Source organism: Thunnus albacares, chromosome 11 (genome assembly GCF_914725855.1).
Source record: "Thunnus albacares chromosome 11, fThuAlb1.1, whole genome shotgun sequence".
In the NCBI taxonomy this organism is placed as follows: Eukaryota; Metazoa; Chordata; class Actinopteri; order Scombriformes; family Scombridae; genus Thunnus; species Thunnus albacares.
This window is the reverse complement of record NC_058116.1, coordinates 23,882,231-23,904,383: the sequence shown is the minus strand read 5'-3', so window position 1 is coordinate 23,904,383 and position 22,153 is coordinate 23,882,231. Positions and strand designations below refer to the sequence as shown.

Here is a 22,153-nt window from a genome sequence, read left to right as displayed (position 1 = left end):
GGATATCTGCCATATTTACAGTTTTTTTAGCATCATGTTCCCTTGTACAGTGTTTTCCTGTTGGGCTGCAGTGGAACTATAGTATCAAAAAGAGGGACTTTGGCACTAAAAACACTGTAACATTAAAAGATATCTACTTGATTTGACTAATTTGGACGGCTGAAGCTTCATATTAGCTTCAGATAAACTTTTAAATGCATTTTTGCACAGGAGGAGGACTGTGGATTTTGGCCCCCATTGCTTATATTGTAAATACATTGTGAAAAGATCTTCTAATGGTCAGTATGAACAGGAAGAATAATTATGGGAAGAAAAACCTGTTTCCCTGTTCATCAGGGCACCTGACTATTGCTTTAAGACAGACTTAAAACATTGTGAACCCGTCCTTTAACGATGCTCTGTCCTATTCAAGTGTCCCAGTAAGCCATGTCAGTGAGCCAGCAAAACTAGACATCTGAAACCAAAGCAGCTAAATGGAATTCAGCCGTCATTAATTTTACTACTTACACCAATGCTTTTCCTACTGTGACATGTCAAAATGTCTGTAAAAAAGGTCTATGCATTGTGAATTTATCACATGTAATACACATGTTTATCACACAAACCAGTTCAAATGTAAAATATTCAGATCAGGATCACACCTGATATAAGGATATCAGGTTTTTATATGTGTGAAATGTAAGGCACTGCATGTTAAAACAACAATCCCACATGTAATACCACATGTCAGTTCATGAATTCACATACAGTATAGGCATATGTAGTTTTTGGACATGCGTTTTTTTACAGAGGCACATTTCTTCACCCAAAATAAAGATCTCATAATGATGAGCTCTCATAACTATGAGATAGTTTTTTCTTTTCTACTAAATGTGAGATACAGTCATGAGATGCTGAGTCAAAGTTACGAGATACAGAAGTCAGTCATATCTACAAAACCACATCTCCTTTTTTCTCTTTTCGAGGAATGCATTGCACTTTTGTAGGTTTTCTGACACTTCAAATGTAAAAAAAAAAACATGCAGGCACATTTCACGTGTTAAAACACAAATTTCACACATTTTTTGAAAGATCAAAGGCAATCACTTGACAGAGCGTATTCATTAACAATTCTGTGCTCTTGCCTTTCCAGTGAATATGTTCAAGAAAAAAAGAATATGACAATGGCCCCTTTGTTTTAGCCAGAGGTCAAAGAGACAGATAAGGATCTGATCAATCAAGAGTAAAGTGTGTGTGTGTGTGTGTGTGTGTGTGTGTGTGTGTGTGTGTGTGTGTGTGTAAGTACATACAATGGAAAATGATTGAGGGTAAAGAAAGAGAGAGAGGGTCATATTGAGAATAGATTAAGGCAGATGCTGTAGGCTACTATTTAATTTTGGTGAGCAGCAAATAAGTGAACAAGTTGTGAACGTAACGTTGACATATCATCACCTTAATGTTGATATGGCAAACTTTCTAGTGGTGAAAGAAGTATTCAGATCCTTTAAAAGTACCAATACTGCAATGTAAAAATACTCCATTACAAGTAAAAGTCCTACATGAAAAATCCTACTTAAGTAAAAGTACATAAGTATTAGCAGCAAGATGTATTTAAAGTATTAAAGTAAAGGTACTCATTTCGTCCCTCTGATTGATATATTATTATATATGACCTCATTAGATTATTAATACTAAAGTATCAGTGTTAGAGCAGATTGTTACTGTTGTAGCTGCTGGAGGTGGAGCTAGTTTCAACTACTTTATATACAGTTAGTTAGTTTAGTCTAGTGGTTCCCAACCTAGGGGTCGGGTCCCTCCAAAGGGTCACCAGATAAATCTGAGGGGTTGTGAGATGATTAATGGGAGAGGAAAGAAGAAAAAACAAAGTTCTGATATACAAATGGTGGAGCTGTTAACAACTCAAAGACATCTGAAATGTGACCCTGACTACACACTGCTTTTTGTAAGACGTCAAAAATCAAAAAGGTTGGAAACCACTGGTTTCATCTTTAACAATGTGTTGTATTTTAAAAGCTTGTTATATTATCTATGGTGTCAAATCTTCATCTGAAAAGTAACTTGTAACTATAGCTGTGAAATAAATGTAGTGGGGCAGAAAGAACAATATTTCCCTCTGAAATGTAGTCAAGTGGAAGTATGAAGTAGCATAAAATGGAGACACTTGAGTAAAGTACAAGTACCTCAAAATTGTGCTTAAGTACAGCAATTGAGTAAATGCACTTACTACTTGTTAGCATATGATGTCATGTCAACATTATCATTCATTAGGGAGCCATGTTTCTGGCCACCTGGCAAATGTAAGTCCAAGATTCACTTTCTTTTAGCTCTGTTTTTTGGTCTCCACCAACTCTTGCAGGAAGTATCTACTTTAGCTGATAAATACTCGACTAGCTAGTCGCTAACTGTGTCTGTTAACCATTAGGTGATGAGCAGGTAGCGTACAGTGCGTTTTTAGAGCTTTTTCACTGGAAACAGCTGCCTTCTGCAGCCAAAAACAACACTATGAGAGCAATGAGAGTGAACCAAAACAATGAAGTTGCAGCCAGAGGGCTAAACAATGAGCCGATACTTGCTATAAAGGTCCATAAAGCCAAGTGGAGCTGCGGATTAGGGTGATAATTCTCTGTAGGTTCATCAGTATGAGCAACGCCTCTCACATTACACATTGTCTCTTGATACATTTTTATTGGAAAAATATCAAGCCACTTTAAAGAACTGTTTCCTGGAAACCTTGGCAATAAAAACGCTGTTTGTGAGCACATAGTGTAGTAAATATTCGTGTGCACACATACCCACCAATGCAAGTATACAGTATGTTCACAAAAACAATACACACTCATTTTCCACATTACTGGCAAGACTATTTATGATGTACTTGTCCATTACCAGTAACCATTAGAAATGTGAAGGTGTGTGAGAGAGTGTGTGTGTGTGAGGGAGGGTAAGATGTAAATAATTTGACTGAAGTGAGAAAGAGGAGGGTTGATGTGCGCTTTACCTCTACAGATACAGTGACTAACTGAAATGGTCTCTCTTTTTCTTTGTAAGTTTGGCCAGTATTTCCGGGAAAACAATTTCAATCACATACGCCTGACAAAATCAACAGTTAAAGCCAGTTGACCACTGCAGACACCCTGGTCAGGTCAATTCCCAGCACCGGAACTTCTGGCTTGGCTGGGTGCTCCAATGAATACAAATGTCAGTTTTCATTGGTGGGAAGCTGGTGAGGATCATGTTCTTGTTATTACTGGTTGGTCAGAGTGCCAGAGTAAGGATCTGAAAGGGTGAGCCTGTGCACGCTTCTCACTGAAGTAAAAAGAAGCTGCTGGTAACTCCATTCAAAGATGCATGACTGTCTACACTCAAGAATACAAGAATAGGGAGTTATAGCAGTAACAAGGAGAATGAAAAGAAAGCTAGCATATTGATTTTCTCAAAACTGGCTAAATTTTATTTAATAGTACATTCTGGTCTCGGATGCATAATACTTTTGAATGTACAAATCCCAGAGATAAAGTCACAGAAGTAGAACTGTATCTAATTCAGTCTTCTTTTCTACAAATGGAAATAGGAATTGATCTGTCCAGTATATTTGAGTACTGTGGTAATGTATTATCAGACTTTGACTTTACACTTTCCTTATGGAAGACATGATGTTTTCAGGCATGGAAGACATTATGATAAATCAAAAGTAAACAGGGCATGCAGGTCAGCAATGACACACGAATTCTGTTTTTGTTTTTTCCAGTATGTTCATCAGGGAGTTAAAAGATTGCCCTGTTTGACGTAAGGATCTATTGATTCAGGCTTCGGGAGACTTACAGGAAGCAATCAAGAGGTGGTGAATTGATTGAGTGGGTGACTGATTTATTCATTCATTGGGGGGACACTCCACTGGATTGGATGGCAAGTTGATGGGATCTTAATTTGAGAATTGATTGCTTTGGGTCTCATGCATAGTCCATGTTTTTCTTTAGATGCTGTTGGCGTTTGGAGGGCAGGGTCAGACAGAGTGCAGCTTGAGCCATTCTGATGGCAGTCCTACACCTACTGTACAGTCACAGGACAGCCATGGACACATTATACTAAACCAAATGTTCTCACAGGAATATTTGTTAGCATTTCTACCAATTTTAGTATGATTTTCTCCTAAAGGATAAGATTTTCTATATTTTTCTTATTGTCAACAATGTGCAGAGCCAAACCAACAATGAACCGATGTATTGTGCATATATCCAATGCTTGATATATCTTATTCCTCTGTGCTGTAGACCTCCGCTGTTGTCCAAAAACTATTAGAAACACATCATTGAGCCACAACATTGTACTAGGTGACATGTTACTTTGCCCCGAGGATTACGGTCACATTAGTTTGTTTAGAAACAGCTCCAAAGACTAATGACAGCGTTCACCTTTTCAGTCTCCAGTGCGTAGTTCCATGTAAAGCAGACGCCGTTACGCATGCATGGTACATTTACAGTGCTTTGCTAGCATGTTGTGCTACATATGACAACTTCTTGACTTTGTACTACATTGTTAATTTTTCAAAGAACATCAATACAAAATCAAGAGGCACAGCATGTTAGCAAAGCTCTGTAAACAGGACAGCACATGCACAGTGGTGTAGACTTGTGGAGCTGTTTCTAAACAAATTAACATGATCGTAATCTTTGGGGTGAAAGAACATGTCACCCAGTGCAATGATATGGCTCATAAACAACAGCAGTCTATGGCACAGAGGAACAAGATATATCAGGCTTTGGATACACACACAATACTTGTAAGTAGGATCGATTCATTGTTAATTTGATTCTCCACGTGTGATTTGTTTACAACAAGAAAAGTATAGAAAATCTCTAGCTATTTCCTTTAAGGTACATCCAGAGGCTACAGTGTTTATCATGTCCAGCTTGAAAAGCATGTAATTGACATTCAGTGTCATCAATCATTAAGCACCCGTGACATCTGAGTGTGTCAGTATTGATGCACTGACACACAGAGCGCATATTTGTGCACATGCATCCATGTGTAAAAAAACACACACACTGAATACAAGGCACATCAATGTCCAGCAAACAGCCTCCTTGACCTCTATGTGTAAGAAGCTGCCCTCGAAAACCTCCTTCGCCACTTGACTAAACACACATGTGTTGGATCCTACAAGGTCACATGGGTTTGAATTTAGTTTTGGTTTATTACATAAAGTGAAAGGTGCTGGCAGTAGTTCAATGTAGTCCCTTCGGGCTTGTTTAAAATGCCAAGGACCAAAGAGTGCAAGTGCAAGAGGTCACTGATACCAATCAAACTGTTCATGCACTTTGGTACCTGCTTAATTCTTTCCACGGTTACAGGGATTGAGGCTTCTTCCAGCATGAATTGTGCAGAAGGCAGAGAGAAACACCATGGAGATGCTTCCAGTCCATCACAGGACTGACACAGCTATGTATGTTAATCATGATAATGGCACACTCATTGCAGATGTTCCCTATGATGTGCTTATTGTGTACTTAGTTACTTGAGCTTTTAAGAATAGAATAGAATAAAATAGAATAGAATAAAATAGAATAGGGGATTCTCTCTGTCTCTTTTTTGCTCACATATTACATACATACACACACACACACACACACACACACTTCCATCACCTCTTGCCTGTTTCCATGGAGACACCATGTGAGCTGTTTTTTCCACTAGGATCAGACCGTCTGACTTGCTCACAATACATGTGCACACACACACACACACACACACACACACACACATACAGCCCCCAAACTCTAAAGTGATGGGGTTTTTTTCAGTTTTAGTTCTGTACTACAATGGCTGTGTGATACTGTGTCACACAGAAATGATCCCTACATGTACAAGGTTATATTATGAATCATCACTCTACAGGTCTTAAATGATGCCTATAGTAATCTATAAACAATTCCTCTCTGTGGATGGGAGAAGTCTCTGTCTTAAAGCAAGACTATGTAACTTCTGCTGAGCAGCAGCAACAGTGGCATCTGCTGCCACAAGTGCTAATTACAAGACACTGGTGCATTTAATTCTGTTGATATCGGAGCAGTCAGGGTACTGCATTGTTCTAACATGAGGGATCACTTTGAAGGGGAACAGACTTCAACACTAATGCTGTGTCTAGGCCGCAAGTGTGTGTGAGCAGCACGTTTAGCAGAGCAGCAGCAACGGTCAGTGCTCCATCTGTGTGTCTACACAGGAGGCGAATTGTGTAGAATACACAGACGGAGTACTGACTGCTGCTGCTGCTCTGCCAAACATGCCAACTGTGCAGACACACAGAAAGAGCACTCACTGTTGCTGCTGCTCTGCTAAACATGCTAACTGTGTAGACACACAGGCAGAGCACTCACTATTGCTGCTGCTCTGCTAAACATGCTAACTGTGTAGACACACAGGCAGAGCACTCACTATTGCTGCTGTTCTGCTAAACATGCTAACTGTGTAGACACACAGGCAGAGCACTCACTGTTGCTGCTGCTCTGCTAAACGTGCCAACTGTGTAGACACACAGACGGAGCACTCACTGTTGCTGCTGCTATTCACACTACGCTTGCGGCCTAGACATGGGGTTACTGTTGCAACATCCCTCGCTGTGCTTCTGGCTGATCTTATTTCAGTGGGTGCCATGCCAATGGTCCGACTGTCCATTATTCTGAAACCTCAATAGCTTGAAAAACTTCCCATTGGACTGAAAGCCCATAGTCGGATGGCTGTTATCCCAAAAACAAAAGCCCACTGCTCCGAAGGCCTGTTGCTCCAAAAAATACACATTTTCTCTTGATGTGAAAGTGATCATTTTGACCCAAAACATGATCTCTCCCAAACCCTAACCAAGTGGTTTTTGTGCCTAAACTTAACCAGACGTAATTATGTTTTATGTCACACCATGAAACATAATTATGTTTTAACAAGCACATCATATACACTAAGATATTATGGGCAAAAGACGACAGAGGTGCCTAATCGGAACACCTGACCATAAATAATGGCAGTGTTATTGGTTAACAGACACTTATAATCTTTATTACCTGACAAAACAGACTTTCTATATATTACTGAGGTCTTCTGCTAAATTTGGCATCATGTTTCACTCTGTGGAAATTTAATTAATCAGCAGTTATAAAAATGTGTAAACTGCATCTTTAAGGCAGATGAACATTATCTGGAAAACATGATTATTCACTTTACATGGACCTAAAATTAATACTGAATTATGTTAAATGTTCACTGAATGAGTTAGTGTCTTTTTTTGAGTAATACGATATCATAAATTATCTTTTAGAAGGAGTAGATGTTTACAGATGTTCACAATTCACTCAGTTCTGACAAATTTGACGTCATGTTTCACAAAGCAGAACTCTGATTTAATGAAATCATGTTATAAAAATTGTGTGGACTGACTGTGTTTCAGAATGTCAAACATTACACATCTTATTTAACTCAGTTCACAGAAGAGCTGTTAAAGATAAATATCAACCGAAATGAAAGGTCTTTCTTTAGGAGTCATACAAAGTCTGTTAAATTGAGCAATATGTTAACCAAGTCTGGAAAGTAGTAAGGCCGGCAGTCACTGAACTCCACCTCCAGAGTGTGTATTTTTGGAGCAATGGGATTTCGGAGAAGTGGACTTTTGTTTTCTGGATAACGGGCCATTGAACTATGGGCTTTCGGTCCAGTGGGAGATGTACTGTAACTATGTACTTGCTAACAGTTAGCATTATACTGACTGACTTACATTGTGATCCACATCGTCTTCACACACACAGAAAATACAGTCCAGTGGCTGCTAGTATGTATCCTAGTTCTGTTGATAACGATATAGTTACATATTGCTAAGATAACAAGTGATTGTAATTCACCGAGGGGCTCATCAGACGAGTCAGCCATTGCTTATTAGCTGAAGACCCGTGTGCACATACTCATAGAACTGGAGTTACACCCAGGTAACTACTGTTCCTAGCAGGTGATTGTACCTGCTCAATCCAGGTTACATAATACAAGAACAGGCGTTCGGGGCATGGAGTGGCAAGGAGGTGCCATTCTCCTTATTACAAGTCAGTTTACCATCAAAATGATTTTTAAGCTGTTATTTTAAGGGAAAATAGTTGCATAATGTTGCTCTTTTTGTTGTTTTGTATAAAACAGATGACAGAGGTCACATGATAGCCACTATTACTTTAGTGCAAAGTTTCCCAATGAGGGAGAGTTTTGCTTTCCTCTACCCAGCAGATACAATGAAAGAGACTACTGAAGACTTTAAATTGTGCTTTATTTAAATTATGCAATAATATTTTGGGGCACAGTAAACAGTTATTTAAGGTATATGTGATATGAAGTAAATGGGCACAACTGTGAAAAAACACAGTTTGGGTCCTTTGAAGATGTGTTTGATGACTGCAGCAGTCAGTGTGTGTTGGATAAAGTACTGGGGATGAAAATAAAAAAGTTATTTGAGTGAACTGGTTGAGGTAAGCTGTCAAGGGTGGTGTTCACCCACTCTGCCATGCTTTGGCATTTAGGTCGACTGGATTAGATCTGAATTGAAATGAAAAGAAGTACTCAATGTGCTGCTGGGATATACTCAAGTATGTTCATTTTAAAAGGGTGTTAGGCTTCCCCAACCCAATACACTTCCCCTTCAAATCTGGCAACATACATATTTGGTATCAGACTGTGAAAATCTATGGAGTTATATTTGTGCCTCATTCCTGAGCATGTGATGAAACATTTTTTGAAGATAATTTGCAGGCAGATGAATTATATTTTGCAGAGAAATTATTATCAGACAAAGAAACATTTAATTTTAGCACACAATAATCCGTTTTTTCCTCAGTGAATGAATTTACATGTTTGTTATTACCCATCTAAGTGCATAGTGAGTTTTACTTATTGGCCCTCTCTCAATGTCCCTGCTGTGTGCTCGCAAACACCTTTTGCTCTGAGCGCTTTCGGGTTTGCCTTATCATGCAGTAAGACAGTGAAATATTTCACACCACTGTCTTCGGCAACTGCACAACTTTCACTTCCTCCCCTATAATGACACCATTGCAGTGTGCAGCCAGTAATTAATCAGCTATTGTGTACCTGGGTCCATTTTTACAAAAGCGATTTGCGAGCACTGCTTACACGCAGATCACAAATAGTGCCAGTTCCCTGTTTCACAAAATATTGTCACTGACAAACTGCATATAAATTTTTGAGTCATACAGTCTTGCACGCTCATGCATGGGTTAAAAGTATGGTGCTTCTTTTGATTAGTCTTAATCTTAAGATGAATGATCTCATCTTGCAAGTTGCATGTTGCAAATTTGGTTGCAGCTGTCATTTGCATCCTGTGCATAAGCAGAAGGCTCAGCTACATCACTGCAATTTAACAACAGCTCGCACGCATGTAGACACATCTCGAAGCTCCTTCAACGAACACACACCATCACAGATAAGCAGCCATACTCACCCCTTCCCTCTTTTTCTAATTTGACAGCATGCATGTTTGATTGTGCTGTATTTGTAAGAGAAATGTGGAACGTACAACATATGCATGTTCAACAACACACAGTAAGTGAAGAGGCCAGCATCTCTTGAGAGAATGCATAACACCAATAGGGCTGTAATGAACCACTCCCATCTATTCATCACACCCACAGATGACAGCAGCGACTTGAAAAAAAAAAAAAAAAAAGAAGGGGTGGGGTGGGCTCTGCTTTATTTCTATTCTGTTGAGATCTGCCAATATTCTTCTGCTTTTTTCTTGTCCAATCACTCTGATTTTAGGTTGCCCTCTACTGATTGGTTCTTTTCTAACTCTGGTGTGATACTTTTTGATCTGCTCTGTATGGTTACTCTGCTTTATCTGTTTCTCTTACACGGACACAATAACACATAATATACAGTACATACAATAAAATAAAATTACATAAAATTGTTCTCTTTTATCCAGAGGTCCCTACAGTAACCTGAAATTACATATAGGTTTTTCTTTTTCTGTAAATTATATTTATTTCTTGTATATTGTCCTCTGTTCTATTCACTTTAAAAAAAAAAAAAATGTGCCTGACTATGAATTCCAACAATTTTCTTTAATTTTCCCATGGAGTGCTAAGGGAATCCAGGGTTTCGTCTTGGCCAGATAAGTCTAGTTTCAACTATGAAGAAAATTTAGTCTCAGAGAGTTATACAGTTATACAGTTATTAATCAGCTATTGTGTGCCTGGGGCCTGTTTCACAAAATATTGTCATTCACACATTGTATATACATTTGTGAGTTTTACAGTCTCGCATGCTCATGCCTGGGTCAAAAGTGTGGTGTTTCTTTTGATTAGTTAAACATCTTAAAATTCACGGAAAGTCACATGTCACTGATTAATTGATACTAAAAAAACAGTTGTTAGTTGCAGCCCTAATCTCACATGAGTGGTGCCATTAAAATGAGAAATGAAAACTAAAATGTAATGGCCTGATTTATCTAAGAGGCAACAATTATTAAAGAACCTCAGACACTTCTTAAAATTCTAGTTAACAGCAACACCCGTAAAGCTGAATGACAACACTTACTACTCGCCCTTACTATCGGCACTGTATGCTGATGGAAGAGGTAACCATATAATTCCATTAGCAGCACAATTACTTTCAGAGTCTCAAAAAAGTGTCTTAAGAACAACAAATAAAAGAAAAAAAATAAATAAATAAAAGAAAAGTTTAAGGACTCAGAAGTGCATAAAAATCCCCAATCATAATGTGATTGCTTAAAATAAACCATCACAAACAGTGCAAATTGTCAGGTGAGGTAGATGAATATAAAGAGGAATGCTCAGCAAAAACCTTTTGAATACCCATCACCCACTGTAAGCTTGTAGGAAACATAATATGGATGGACAATTCAGAAGTGGATCACGCTTTTCGAAGTTTCTATGGAAATTGTATAACCGATGGCCTCTATTGTAACAGAACAATCCATTATGTAGGAGCAAACATTTCCAAGCTACCTTTCAAGCTCACAAGGTCTTTGATACCGAAACAGGTTTTTACAGGACTATTCCTTTAAACTAATTTAATGTCTCTTTTTTAAAAAAAGAAATTAATTAATAACAGACTAACAGAGGCAGATCCATATATGTACCATTACAGCACACACGTACATTCAAACTTTTTGCTTGGTTCACTCTTTCAACAAGTATATTTCAGTAGGCACTGTTTCAATGGTTTACTATCATCAAGACAGTATTTTCTGGATAAAGATGAACATGTGAACAAGTTTCTTAGGATAGTCTAAATGCAATGCATACATTAAGTCAAACAAATTCATCAGCCAACCTGGGGAGACCACTCACAACAATTTCATCTTGGACAACAACAGAGACGCTCTAAGGGCTGAAGTGGACGGCACCAGTAGTGTTGTCAGTGACCACAGTGAGGAGAGCAACAGGATTATCAGTCTTATCTGGCTCCCCTTCCCACTGCAAAATACAAACAATACAATTATGGGATGGTTCCAGAAGAAAGGTTGCAAGTCGTACACCGTCTGCTTATCTGTGCTCCACACACACTTAAAGGATAGGCTTGTATTTTTTCACGTCTGTCTTGATACAACACTTGGATGCCAATATGTATGTTGAGAGTTACTGGTGCCTGTAATCATTCTTCCTGTCTAAAGTGGTTGTGTAAAGGTGCAAACACACTGGATCTGTTGATGTATGTCAAGATGACAGATCCTATTCATTTTCTATGGAGAGCAGGAGATCCGGTCGCACAGTGCATGATGGCTACACCACAACGAGTTGACAGACCACTTGCTGTATCTTAATTTGCATAATCACGACTCAACCTCCAGCGCCATGCACCTGGTTCACAATACTCAGATCAAACTGTCGAGCAAGGCAATGATGATCAACATGAATCAATATTCTGTTGTATAAGTATAAAGAGAACTGGATACAGCGTTGAAGCTAGGGCCCCGTTCATTCCTATGACAGTTGCTCAGTGGCACATAAAGCAAAAAAAAAAATTCAACTTCCAGGTATAAAATTACCTGGATCTTCCAGGATCATTTGACCCGTAGATCAGACACACCAGAGACTTCCGCTGACCGAGCCGGCTAAATTCTGGTTTACCCCTCCACTGACTTGCATGGGGTTAAAATAATTCAATCGTGTGGCTCTTTTAGACTTTCCAAATATTATCGGACTGAATGGATCAAATTCTGATTGTGAAACAAGTCATTTTGCAAGGATTTATCCGTTTTTTATCTGCTGATTTACAGGTGTCTCTTTCACAATGAAAAAGTCCTTTTGGGTCAGTGTGCATCATGTAACTGATGCAGAAGCTGTCATTACACTGTTTGGCCACTAGGTCAAATTGGCTTCAAAGCCCAGTGCTGCTCCTGGGGGCTTAGTCTCCACCCACAATATCTACAGCATCTGTCATTGCGATGTAGCCACATTGTGGCTGCTGGAGGTGATCCACTAGCCGGTGTATTTGTGTCCACCGGGTACATGAGACGCACTCACTTTGCTACCTTTAAGTGCAGGGTCTCCCTGGATTGGAGGACCAAGTTCACAGTCCTTGTTACATACAAGGACTGAACATACATTCTAACTGTTTGAGGAGAAGTGCTTACTTTAGCGGAGCTCTCTGCTTAGCAACACAAGACCAAAGAGCAGGAACGCAACAGTCGGTTAATTTTCACACAATTTCACCCTCAGGTGCCTTCTGCATATTTCCCTGACTTTCAATATCTCAGCAGCTCCAGTCCAGTGCAATATAATCAAAAATCTTCCACTGATTTTTCATAACACACTCAATTACTGATCTTTTTGTTGGCTAAGTGCCTGCAGATACAAGTGTCTTCTTCTCTTCAACCAATGTTGCAAGTCCAACAGCAGAAAACTGTTTTGTTTGTGCTCCAGTCCTTTATAGACATGTGCAACGTGCATCAAAACAGCTTGGCTTAGCGGCACTCCATGCAGATGAACTGTGGTTGGGCTCATTTACCTGTCAAGTCTTAGTAAATACCTCACTAAATTAAAAAGTTGCGGTGACCCAAGAGTATGCGACAGGCTTAGTAAATAGGCAGTGTTGCCTTGCTGAGCTGTGGCGGAGGAATACTTTACTGTAATCACATGTAGGTTTGCTGCCAGGACAAAACACCAACAATTAATCTACACAGGACTGACAGGACGGAGCACATATTAGCTTCAACTAAACTTAGCTACTATGGAGAGGAGGAATAATTTCCACCCATTAATAACTTTGTCATTATACATTTGACATTTGAATATTGTATTGAGATAGATTGAAAAAGTCCAAACCTATCTTTGAATCTACTTGAATTTTAGGAGGCATTCAAGTTGGTTTCCCATAAAATATGTTATATTAACACTGTACTGACTGTACTGACTGTACAGGTCTTGAAGAACTCAAGAGACTCTTCACACTGATACACTGGAAGGCCTCGAAGGACCAGAGTGCATCTCATGTTGATATCATTTTGCTCCTAGATTGACAATCAAAACATAATTATTGCACAAATAATTGTACATCACATGCACATCAAGCACAAAACAATGTAACAGTTCAACCAATGTAATTTGTAAAAAATAAAATAATTATGATGATTCTATTTTTTAAACACCCACAGCCAGTGTTTGGGATTGCCAACGATATTACAATATAGTTGGCAAAATTATATATGTATAAAAATGTTTTCTGTCACATCTCCAGACTTTACAAACTTGCCAGAGTTGTAAAATACTAACTGGCAGTATTATAAAGTACTACGGAGTGTTTTGGCATTTGATTAGACTCAAAACACATGGATCTATCCCTCCAACTGGACTTCTTGTATCATGTTTCATCATCTTACCACTACTTGAACCAACATGCCAACACTAATACAGACCATTTTTGGTCTGAACAGAGTTCAGACAGATTTTCTATCTGGTAATAGCTCAGTACATAAAAAGCACTGAGTCTACATGAAAGATTCAATACAAATATATTAGTCCTGATGCAGAGAAAATCAAATTTAAAACAAACCTCTGATTGCTGTACAAAGGGCAATTTGTGTTTTAACAAAAAATATGAAATAATTTGTGTTACAGTCCTAATTGCCAATTATTCCAGTTAACAAGAACTTCTCAATGAAATGCTTAAATTACTTTTTAAATACAAAATGTAAATATTTATCTGACTACAAATACAGTGGCTGCTTTCTGGTGAGTCAGGTGATTTAGTCCTAGACGTGTATAAATTACATGAATGTGAACTTTTGATAAGTTTACAAAATAACAGCCACGTAAAAACATCATAAATGTAATATGGGCAGGGTTTGAAGTAGAGCTACATTGTTTAGTCAATTAATGTTTAAGTTGATCGAAAGAAAATTAATCAGCTATTATATTGTGATAATTGATAATTGTTTCACTTTAAGAAAAAATGCCAAAAATGTGTAAGTTCCAGCTTCTCAAATATCCAGATTTGCTGCTTTTCTATTTTATATCATTGTTATTGAATATCTTGGGGTTTGGGACTGTTGGTCAGACAAAACAAGACATCTGAAGAAGGACTTCTTCAAATGACACTAAAATTGGTGGGGTTTTTTTTCCCATTTTTTGACATTTTATAGACTAAACAATTAATTGATTAATAAAGAAAATAATTGTTAATCGAGCCCTAGTTTTAAGTTGTCAGCATTTTAATTTATTTGGTCTTCAAAATACTGAAAATGTTTGCCTGAAACAACTGAAAAACTGAAATCCTTTCAAAACTTTCAAGTTAAAGACCAGTAGTGATTTCAGATGAAGCAACCAGTTACTGAAGCGGTAGCGTTGGGGGAAGCCTCGGGTACACGGCTAATAACATCAAACATTCAAGCACCAACACTATTTCAACATACATCATACCGAGATTTCTTTGAAGTTCAAGTAACCTCAGCGCTCACTTTCCTGTTGAGCCTGAGAGGGAAGATAAATGACAAGATATAAGTTATATGAAGGACTTCCTATACAAACATACAATATGTTCAATATTACCACAGTTCAGTATTTACTGGTTCAGTCAAGCTATTTATATCCAAAACCAAACTATTTAGTTGAATTTTTCCTGGTTAAAAAAAACCCCTCAGTTTTGACTATTTCACTATCAAATGTATAAAATCTTAAGTTGTAGTTCTTGGATTGTTTTATTTGAATAGATTTTAGAGGCTGGGACAAAGTGGGTGAGACCATTTTGTCCACATTACACTTTGTATTTCTTTCCATATTTCATTTGTCTCTTTTGCCAGTTTAACATCTAACATCTGTTACATATTATCCTGAGTTTTGTTTGTGTTTAGCATTGTTTTGTTACATCAACATCTGCATTCAAGGTTTAATCGAGACAAACAAGTATTTAAGTTAATTTATTGTTTATTGATTTAAGTGCTGAGTTTCTTGAGTTATAGATTAGCTTGGGTTGTAACTTACCGTACCTACCATACTTTCCTGTGCCTCCTCTTTTTGTCTCTTCACAGGTGCATTCTGCTATTGTTTTCTAACAAGTCATTGCTCTATTATTTCCAACTATGTTAACTAATAATGCTAATATGTGGTTTACACGGTTAACTTAATCACTTCCACTCAGCTGAAACATCACCCCGAAACCAAGAGTGGTTCGTGTCTGACAACTCAGTCCCTGTTTATTTTCCAGTGTCATCCATCAGGGGACACACAGGTCTGTGATCATTTGTGTTTTTCTGTACAGGCCACTTCCAGCATATGATGCTCAAACATAAAAACAACTACAACTTGAGCATTTTTGCAAAAGAAATAACATCTCAAGAGAGCTTCCTTTCATTTAACGTTCTGTATTCATCAAGGATGCAGCTACTAAGACTGAAAGATAATACAAGAATAAATATAAACTGTGCACACTATAGTTTTTACTCTCTTTTCTTGAGACTGTGTTCTGCATCCTTCCTGTCAGCTGCTGGGAGTCACGGTGCTGCGGTTATTGCTGCCATTACTTTAGTTTATGATGCTTTTAAAAAACTATTTGCATTGTACAAAGGGCTTAAATGCATTAACGTGAGGCAGTCAGAGGTTAGGTCTCACCCGAAGGCAAGACTGTGAAACATAATTGTCGTAAAACTGTCGTGCAACACCACGACGACGACAGCTAAATCGCTTTACGGTCCGGAGCTGTTATGTACTGACTGTGCAGCGGCTGCCCTTGTAACGATGCGGGCAACATGTGAGTATTTAAAGATGTTTCTTGGCTACGCAGAAATTAAATACAGTTGTTTTAAGTCTTATTCTGTTTGGATTCGTTGAGGTGAAGCGGTTTCTCATATGAGGTCCGACGGTGTCGCTCGGTTAATATGTAGTTAACAATTACAAGCTCATTGTTACAGCCTGCACATTGTAGTTCAAGTTACTTCTAGGTTAGGTTAATGTTATAGTTGTTTCTAGTGTTTTAGCGACGTTAACATGTCTGGAAGTGGCGATTATCACGTAAAGTTACTGCTAGGCTAAATTCAATTCGGCAGTATTAGGAAAACGCAAATATAGCAGCATTTTGGGCACTTATAATGTAACTATATGTTGCATAATGACTGTTAGTCCATTCATACAATTTACATTTAAACTAGGAGTAGGTCACATGGCCATAAAAAGACAAAACTCAGACTTCTGGATTCATTGGTTATTTCACAAAGTCTGAATAGTCAGATAAATTCAGAAAATTGTTGTGAACTGCACCTTTAAAGACCTGGACAAGGTAGCCTTAACAACATCCCAGGCCTTACAATCGTATCAAATTATGGTAAACTGTTTTGATATACACCTTCTAGTGATACCTGAATGTAACCCAATAATTGCTGCTCATTTATAGTAAGATGGTCTCTCATTCACACACACTGATTGGCAGAAAGCTATCATGGGATTTGTCGTGCTCAAGGACACTTAAACATGCGGACAATAGGAGGAGCCGGGCATCGAACCGACAACCCTGTGATTAGTGGACGACTCGCTCTACCTCCACCTGATCCACGGCTGGCTGTTTTTTTACTTTTACTGTTTTCTCCCGATGTGATGTCCCCGTCTGCCCTGTTAACCTTGAAGACACAGTGAGCTCTGTTTGTCATGAACTGAACATCGTCTGTGATGAATGGGTAGTCACAGGGGCCTGGTGGTTAAAGAGGATATTCTCTCAGCAGGATAACACATTTTCTAGTATTCTTGAGACAGACAGTTCAACTCTACCTAACCTCTATGAAAAGGAGTGAAATTTCCAACGGGAATCAACAAAGAGTCATGTTTCTATTAAGAATTCATTCATCTCTAACACGCAGGCCTTTTTTTTTTGTCTGTCTTCACAGATGCCGCCTACTGAAGTCTGCAGCACCTAACAGATGTTAAATCAGTCAAGAACAGAAACGAAATATGGCGTCTCGCTTCCTCAAGTTTTCAGTGCTTCTTCAGAAGTACAGGACTCCGATCCTGATCGCAAGCTGTGGCGGGGTCTTTGCAGCCAACATGTTCTACCATGTTTTTCCTGACTTGTCGTACCGTCAGCTGTATCAGGCCTGGAACAAAGGAGAGCCAGTCACACTGTCTGAAAAGCTAGAGGATGTTTTCCAGCAGGTAGTGCATGTGTGTATGTGTGTGTGTGTGTGTGTGCGCGCAGTAGTTTAATTTAATATATATTTTTTGTGAACTAAAATAACAGATAAGATAAAAGACTCAAAGCACATTACACTTAGAAATTCACTTTATCGATAACCACAGAACAGTTAAAAAACTCTGTATCCTCTACACTCAGTCAAGGTTATTGGAACTAGCGGTAGTGCAAGTAATAAGAATAGCTGAAGAAAAATACAAACCTTTCAATTTAACAATTTATAGGGCATCAATCCCATTCATAAAACAATAAATTCATAATTCATGGAGGAACAATCACAGGATCACAATGTGCAGTGAAAGAAAAAGGGGCGTAAAATCAAAATCTTTTATGTTTTCGTGTCGTTTGCAGGTGTTGAAGGACTATGATGTCAGCTCATCCAAGAATTTCTCTGCCTTTGCCTCCTTTGGGTTCCATCCGGTCGGTGCTGGTGTCCCGTGGCTTCCCGCGGGAGCTCAAATCGGCATCCCGGCTAACTTCAACAGCACGGTCGATGACCCGAGCGGGATCACGAACCGCACCATTTTCATCAACGGCAAAACAGTGGAGTGGGACAGCGATACCGGCACCGCACTGAAGGACGCGCTAGTGTTTTCCCTTGAGGCACAGAAATTCGCCATAGCGCGAGAGGTCGCCCGCTTGCAGTCCGGAGGACCGGTTATGAGCGGTGCTGTCGCCCCGGTCTGCCTGGGTGGGGTTTGGGTGTACAGCGTGTTGCTGAAACAGGTTTTTGGGCTGCACGTCGGGCCTGCGCTGTTCCGCGGGGCTGTGAACGTTGTGGCGCTGGGGCTCGGTGCCGTGTCCTACCTTCTCATTTCAGATTCTGTCAGCCAGTGGATTGATTATAACTCAGACCAGCGTGCAGCCGGACTGTCCCGTGATTATGCCAAGGGAGGGTTAGAGTTTTATGATAAGATTCTGTCCAGAAACAAAACACTGCGCTCACTCATGGGGCAGAAGGGAGAAGAGATGTACGCTCCCAGTGGCAACTTGTTTCCTGCTCACCTCCTCCAGCTGAAACACACACCGTACACATCCAGGAGGGAGTGGATCCACGCTATGATGAAAGAGGAGAAGGTTTGAATAGAAACAGGAGGGAGGATGTGTTTAGAGATTAAATGAATGTCTGCAGGCCTCATCTGAACAACTGTAATCATCTACTGTTTTTTCAACAATCTCTGAAGACTGTTAAAAAAATAGTGGGGTGGGAGAGTTCCTGTGCTTTTTTTAATCAAAAAAAAAAAACCTATCCAAAGGAATAAACATATTTTTTTATAGAAATATGTAATCCCATGTGTGCTGAATGTTCCTTTTTGTTCAGTTTGATTCACCCTGAAGTGCAGAACTACTCCAATTACAAGACAGTCTATTTGCAGCCAGTGTGACCGATCATGTATTTATCCAAAGATTTTTGGGATTTAATTCTGGACCCAATGTACAAATAAACAGTTTTAAAGCTTGTTCAGAGCATGAAATATGTTGTTGAATAGACATGAGTGAACAGTGTATGTCTTTTTTTTTTGTATTAGTTGTTGCAATGACGATTTGTTGGTGGTGAACAACATTAAAAATGACTAAGTTTAAGAGGTAGTTTCACCCAAATTACAAAAAAAACACACAGCTCCTTAGTTTCTTGACATGCAAATATTATCTGTGAGATTTTTGCCTCCACCCCAAAATGATGAAGAAACAGTGTTCCAGTTAGTCTGAATAATCCACTTACTTTACTGTGAACGCTTTTCTTATTGGAAATACTTTTCACAAAAGAAGTAGTCCTTATGAAAAGCTTTGACAGTGTGTTGCGTGAACTATCCCGAGTTTCTGGAAGGCCTGCTTTTGCTTTTTAAAATTTGCTTTTCAATTTTTGAAAATGAAAGTTTTCATATTTCAAGTGGAGAAACCTTGCATTTCCGAAAATCTATAGTGAAACACCACAATACAGGATAATCATTCAACACCGCTGAGGTTTTCTGTTATAGATCTTCAGCATGGACACACATTTTCATCCAAACTCGTGGGTTTGCTCTTGATTTTTAACTGTTTGGCTGCCCAGCTGAATGCTTCTTTCTACCTCCTGCAGTGAAATTGCAACTCCTGAAGCACCATGAACCTCATGTACAGTAACTTAAGCTGTGTCACCACTTAATGAAAGGAAGGAAAAGCCTTTATCTAGAAAAATATGTTGGATTATTATAGAATGGACTAGCACTTATAAGCACTGTATGTGTTTTGGTGTGTAAACATGGAAATGTGACCAATTAACCTTTCCATAAGGCAGTTGTATGTAATATCCATATGTCCAAAGAAAGCCATTATAATGTGAAACTGGTTAATGCAGTATTCTCCCAGTACATTTACATAAAAGCTCCATCTTTCTCTTTTTCCCTGTGCTCTTTTTTTTCTAGTCCTTTTATGCCTCCTTAATGAATAACATGTAATTGTGCTCACAAACAATTATCGACAGTGTTCCTTTATGCCTCTCAGGTCAAGAAAATAACCTTTGAGACGAGTAACGCTCTTAAGTACCCACACATCATTTGCATGACCCTAGCTAATTTGTTAAATGATAATAATCTTAATATCCATATTATTGGGACTCGGTACTCATCATATAGCACTCAGGTTCCCTAAGGTCATCTTGCCTGCATATTAACAAGGTTCAGATGTGGTGTTTTAATTACATTTCCAGTCTTGTGCCCTGTGGACTGAACTAAATATAGAAGCATGCAATTAATAGTGTTGCAGATAGACATACACTGACGCTTTTTTACATTGTTGTCCTTAGGTAGACCAAGCCGCATGAGTAGATACAAAAAGAAAAATCCAGAGATGTGCTGTTTTTTCTCCATTGGGTGGATGAAATTGAAGTGAGAGGGTGCATATTGTGATGAAATCTGGATATAGAGAGCATAAAGACAAGAAAAACTGATACAGGAACAGTTCTTAATCAGGACAGATTAGGTTGAGTGTCCTTTAAAGTAAAGCAAGCATCCTGTCTGCATTGTTGCCCTTGAGCAAGATGATGAATTTGTTCCAGTTCCATGGTTATTTAGTCAATTGTGGGTGTTTGACACTCTATTTCTTTGTATTAAGAAATGCTTTCCCCAAAAACAGGAACTGTATATTTTTAGTTTTATCAAAATAATCCCCTTATCATCAGGTGAAACTATTTTTAAAAAGATAAAATCAGGTGTTTTCAAATGTAAAGATGGAAAAAAAAAAATCTTGCACATACACAACTGTTGAGCAAAGTTCCTGTCAAACATAAGAGAAAAAAAAAAGCTTTGACTGAATCATTCGGTCTACTTCATCATTTCCCCAACTACAAAGTTGCTTTTGGATAAGCACATCGATAATACTGTCTCTCATTGTCTTGTTCTCACCACTACGCTTCATCTGCTTACTTCATTGTAGCTATTCAGAGCCAACAGTACAATGGCCCATTGTTTGTTGCATTGTAGACTGTTTCTTTTTTGTGCCACTTGAGGTCAGTACAGCCCACATTACCACTCTCACAATTGGTTACAATCTTCCTTTTACAGTATGTATGAATGACAAGGCTGCAGATTCATTTTGGTCTGAATGGACAGGCTTGGACTCAAAGTGAAAGAGAACAAGAAAAAGTAATTTTCATAATTACATTCATTCATTTCACGCAATGATATTCATTCTGAAGTTAAGACCTCTGTAAGGATGGAGCTCTCTAAAAAAAAAAAAAATTGCATTAAATTACAGTATCATAAATCCCCACTGCTAATGCCCTGTCTGCAGACACTGTAGAAAATAAACTTGAGAAAGCAGATTTTCTTTTGTATTTCGGTGGCCTTTTTTAATGTTAAATTTAATTTTTAAGAGTGTATTATATCCATTACGCAACACATTTGACCAATACAGTAAAGAAAGCATATTCAAATACATTAAAGGTATACAGATGGTATGGATTTTGCAATATATACCAAAATACATGCAATACAGCACCTACTTTTCTTCAGTCAGATGGCCAGTATGTACAGTAGAAAATAACTGATAACTGTCAGCTATGGTAATGTTACTTTTCAGTTTATGAAAAACTGAAATAATTACTATATTCTGCAACATATATATATGTTCTACATGTGCTGAACCATAATTCAGTACACCCAGTATCCATTTTTCAGTGCATATTAAAATGAGGATAACTTGTCAACTCTTGATGTCAGTTTAATGTGATCACATGGTGGAAATATTTTGAAAGCAGCATTTGATTTACACACACACACACACACACACACACACACACACACACACACACACACACACACACGCACACGTATGTCTATAGAGATATAAAAACTGTCATTGTGTTGATCATAAATGTAGGAGCAACAGATTACAGTTTTGGAGCAGCTCTACCTGGGTGCGCTCAAAAACAAACAGCGCGCCTCCCGCTCTCTGGCCCCGCCCCTGCGCGCTCGGTTTGCGCCATTACGTCACTATG

At 38.6% G+C, this 22,153-nt stretch overlaps 1 protein-coding gene across 1 annotated transcript; it reads left to right on the top strand.

The window, feature by feature from the left end:
* Window positions 1-16,145: 16,145 nt before the first annotated feature.
* tmem177 (transmembrane protein 177) lies at window positions 16,146-20,058 on the top strand. The gene is made up of 3 exons (XM_044366579.1): window positions 16,146-16,248; window positions 17,375-17,639; window positions 18,028-20,058. Exons 2-3 carry the CDS (start codon window positions 17,439-17,441, stop codon window positions 18,757-18,759), a joined length of 933 nt encoding a protein of 310 aa, XP_044222514.1. The 5' UTR covers window positions 16,146-16,248; window positions 17,375-17,438; the 3' UTR covers window positions 18,760-20,058.
* The last annotated feature ends 2,095 nt before the right edge of the window (window positions 20,059-22,153 follow it).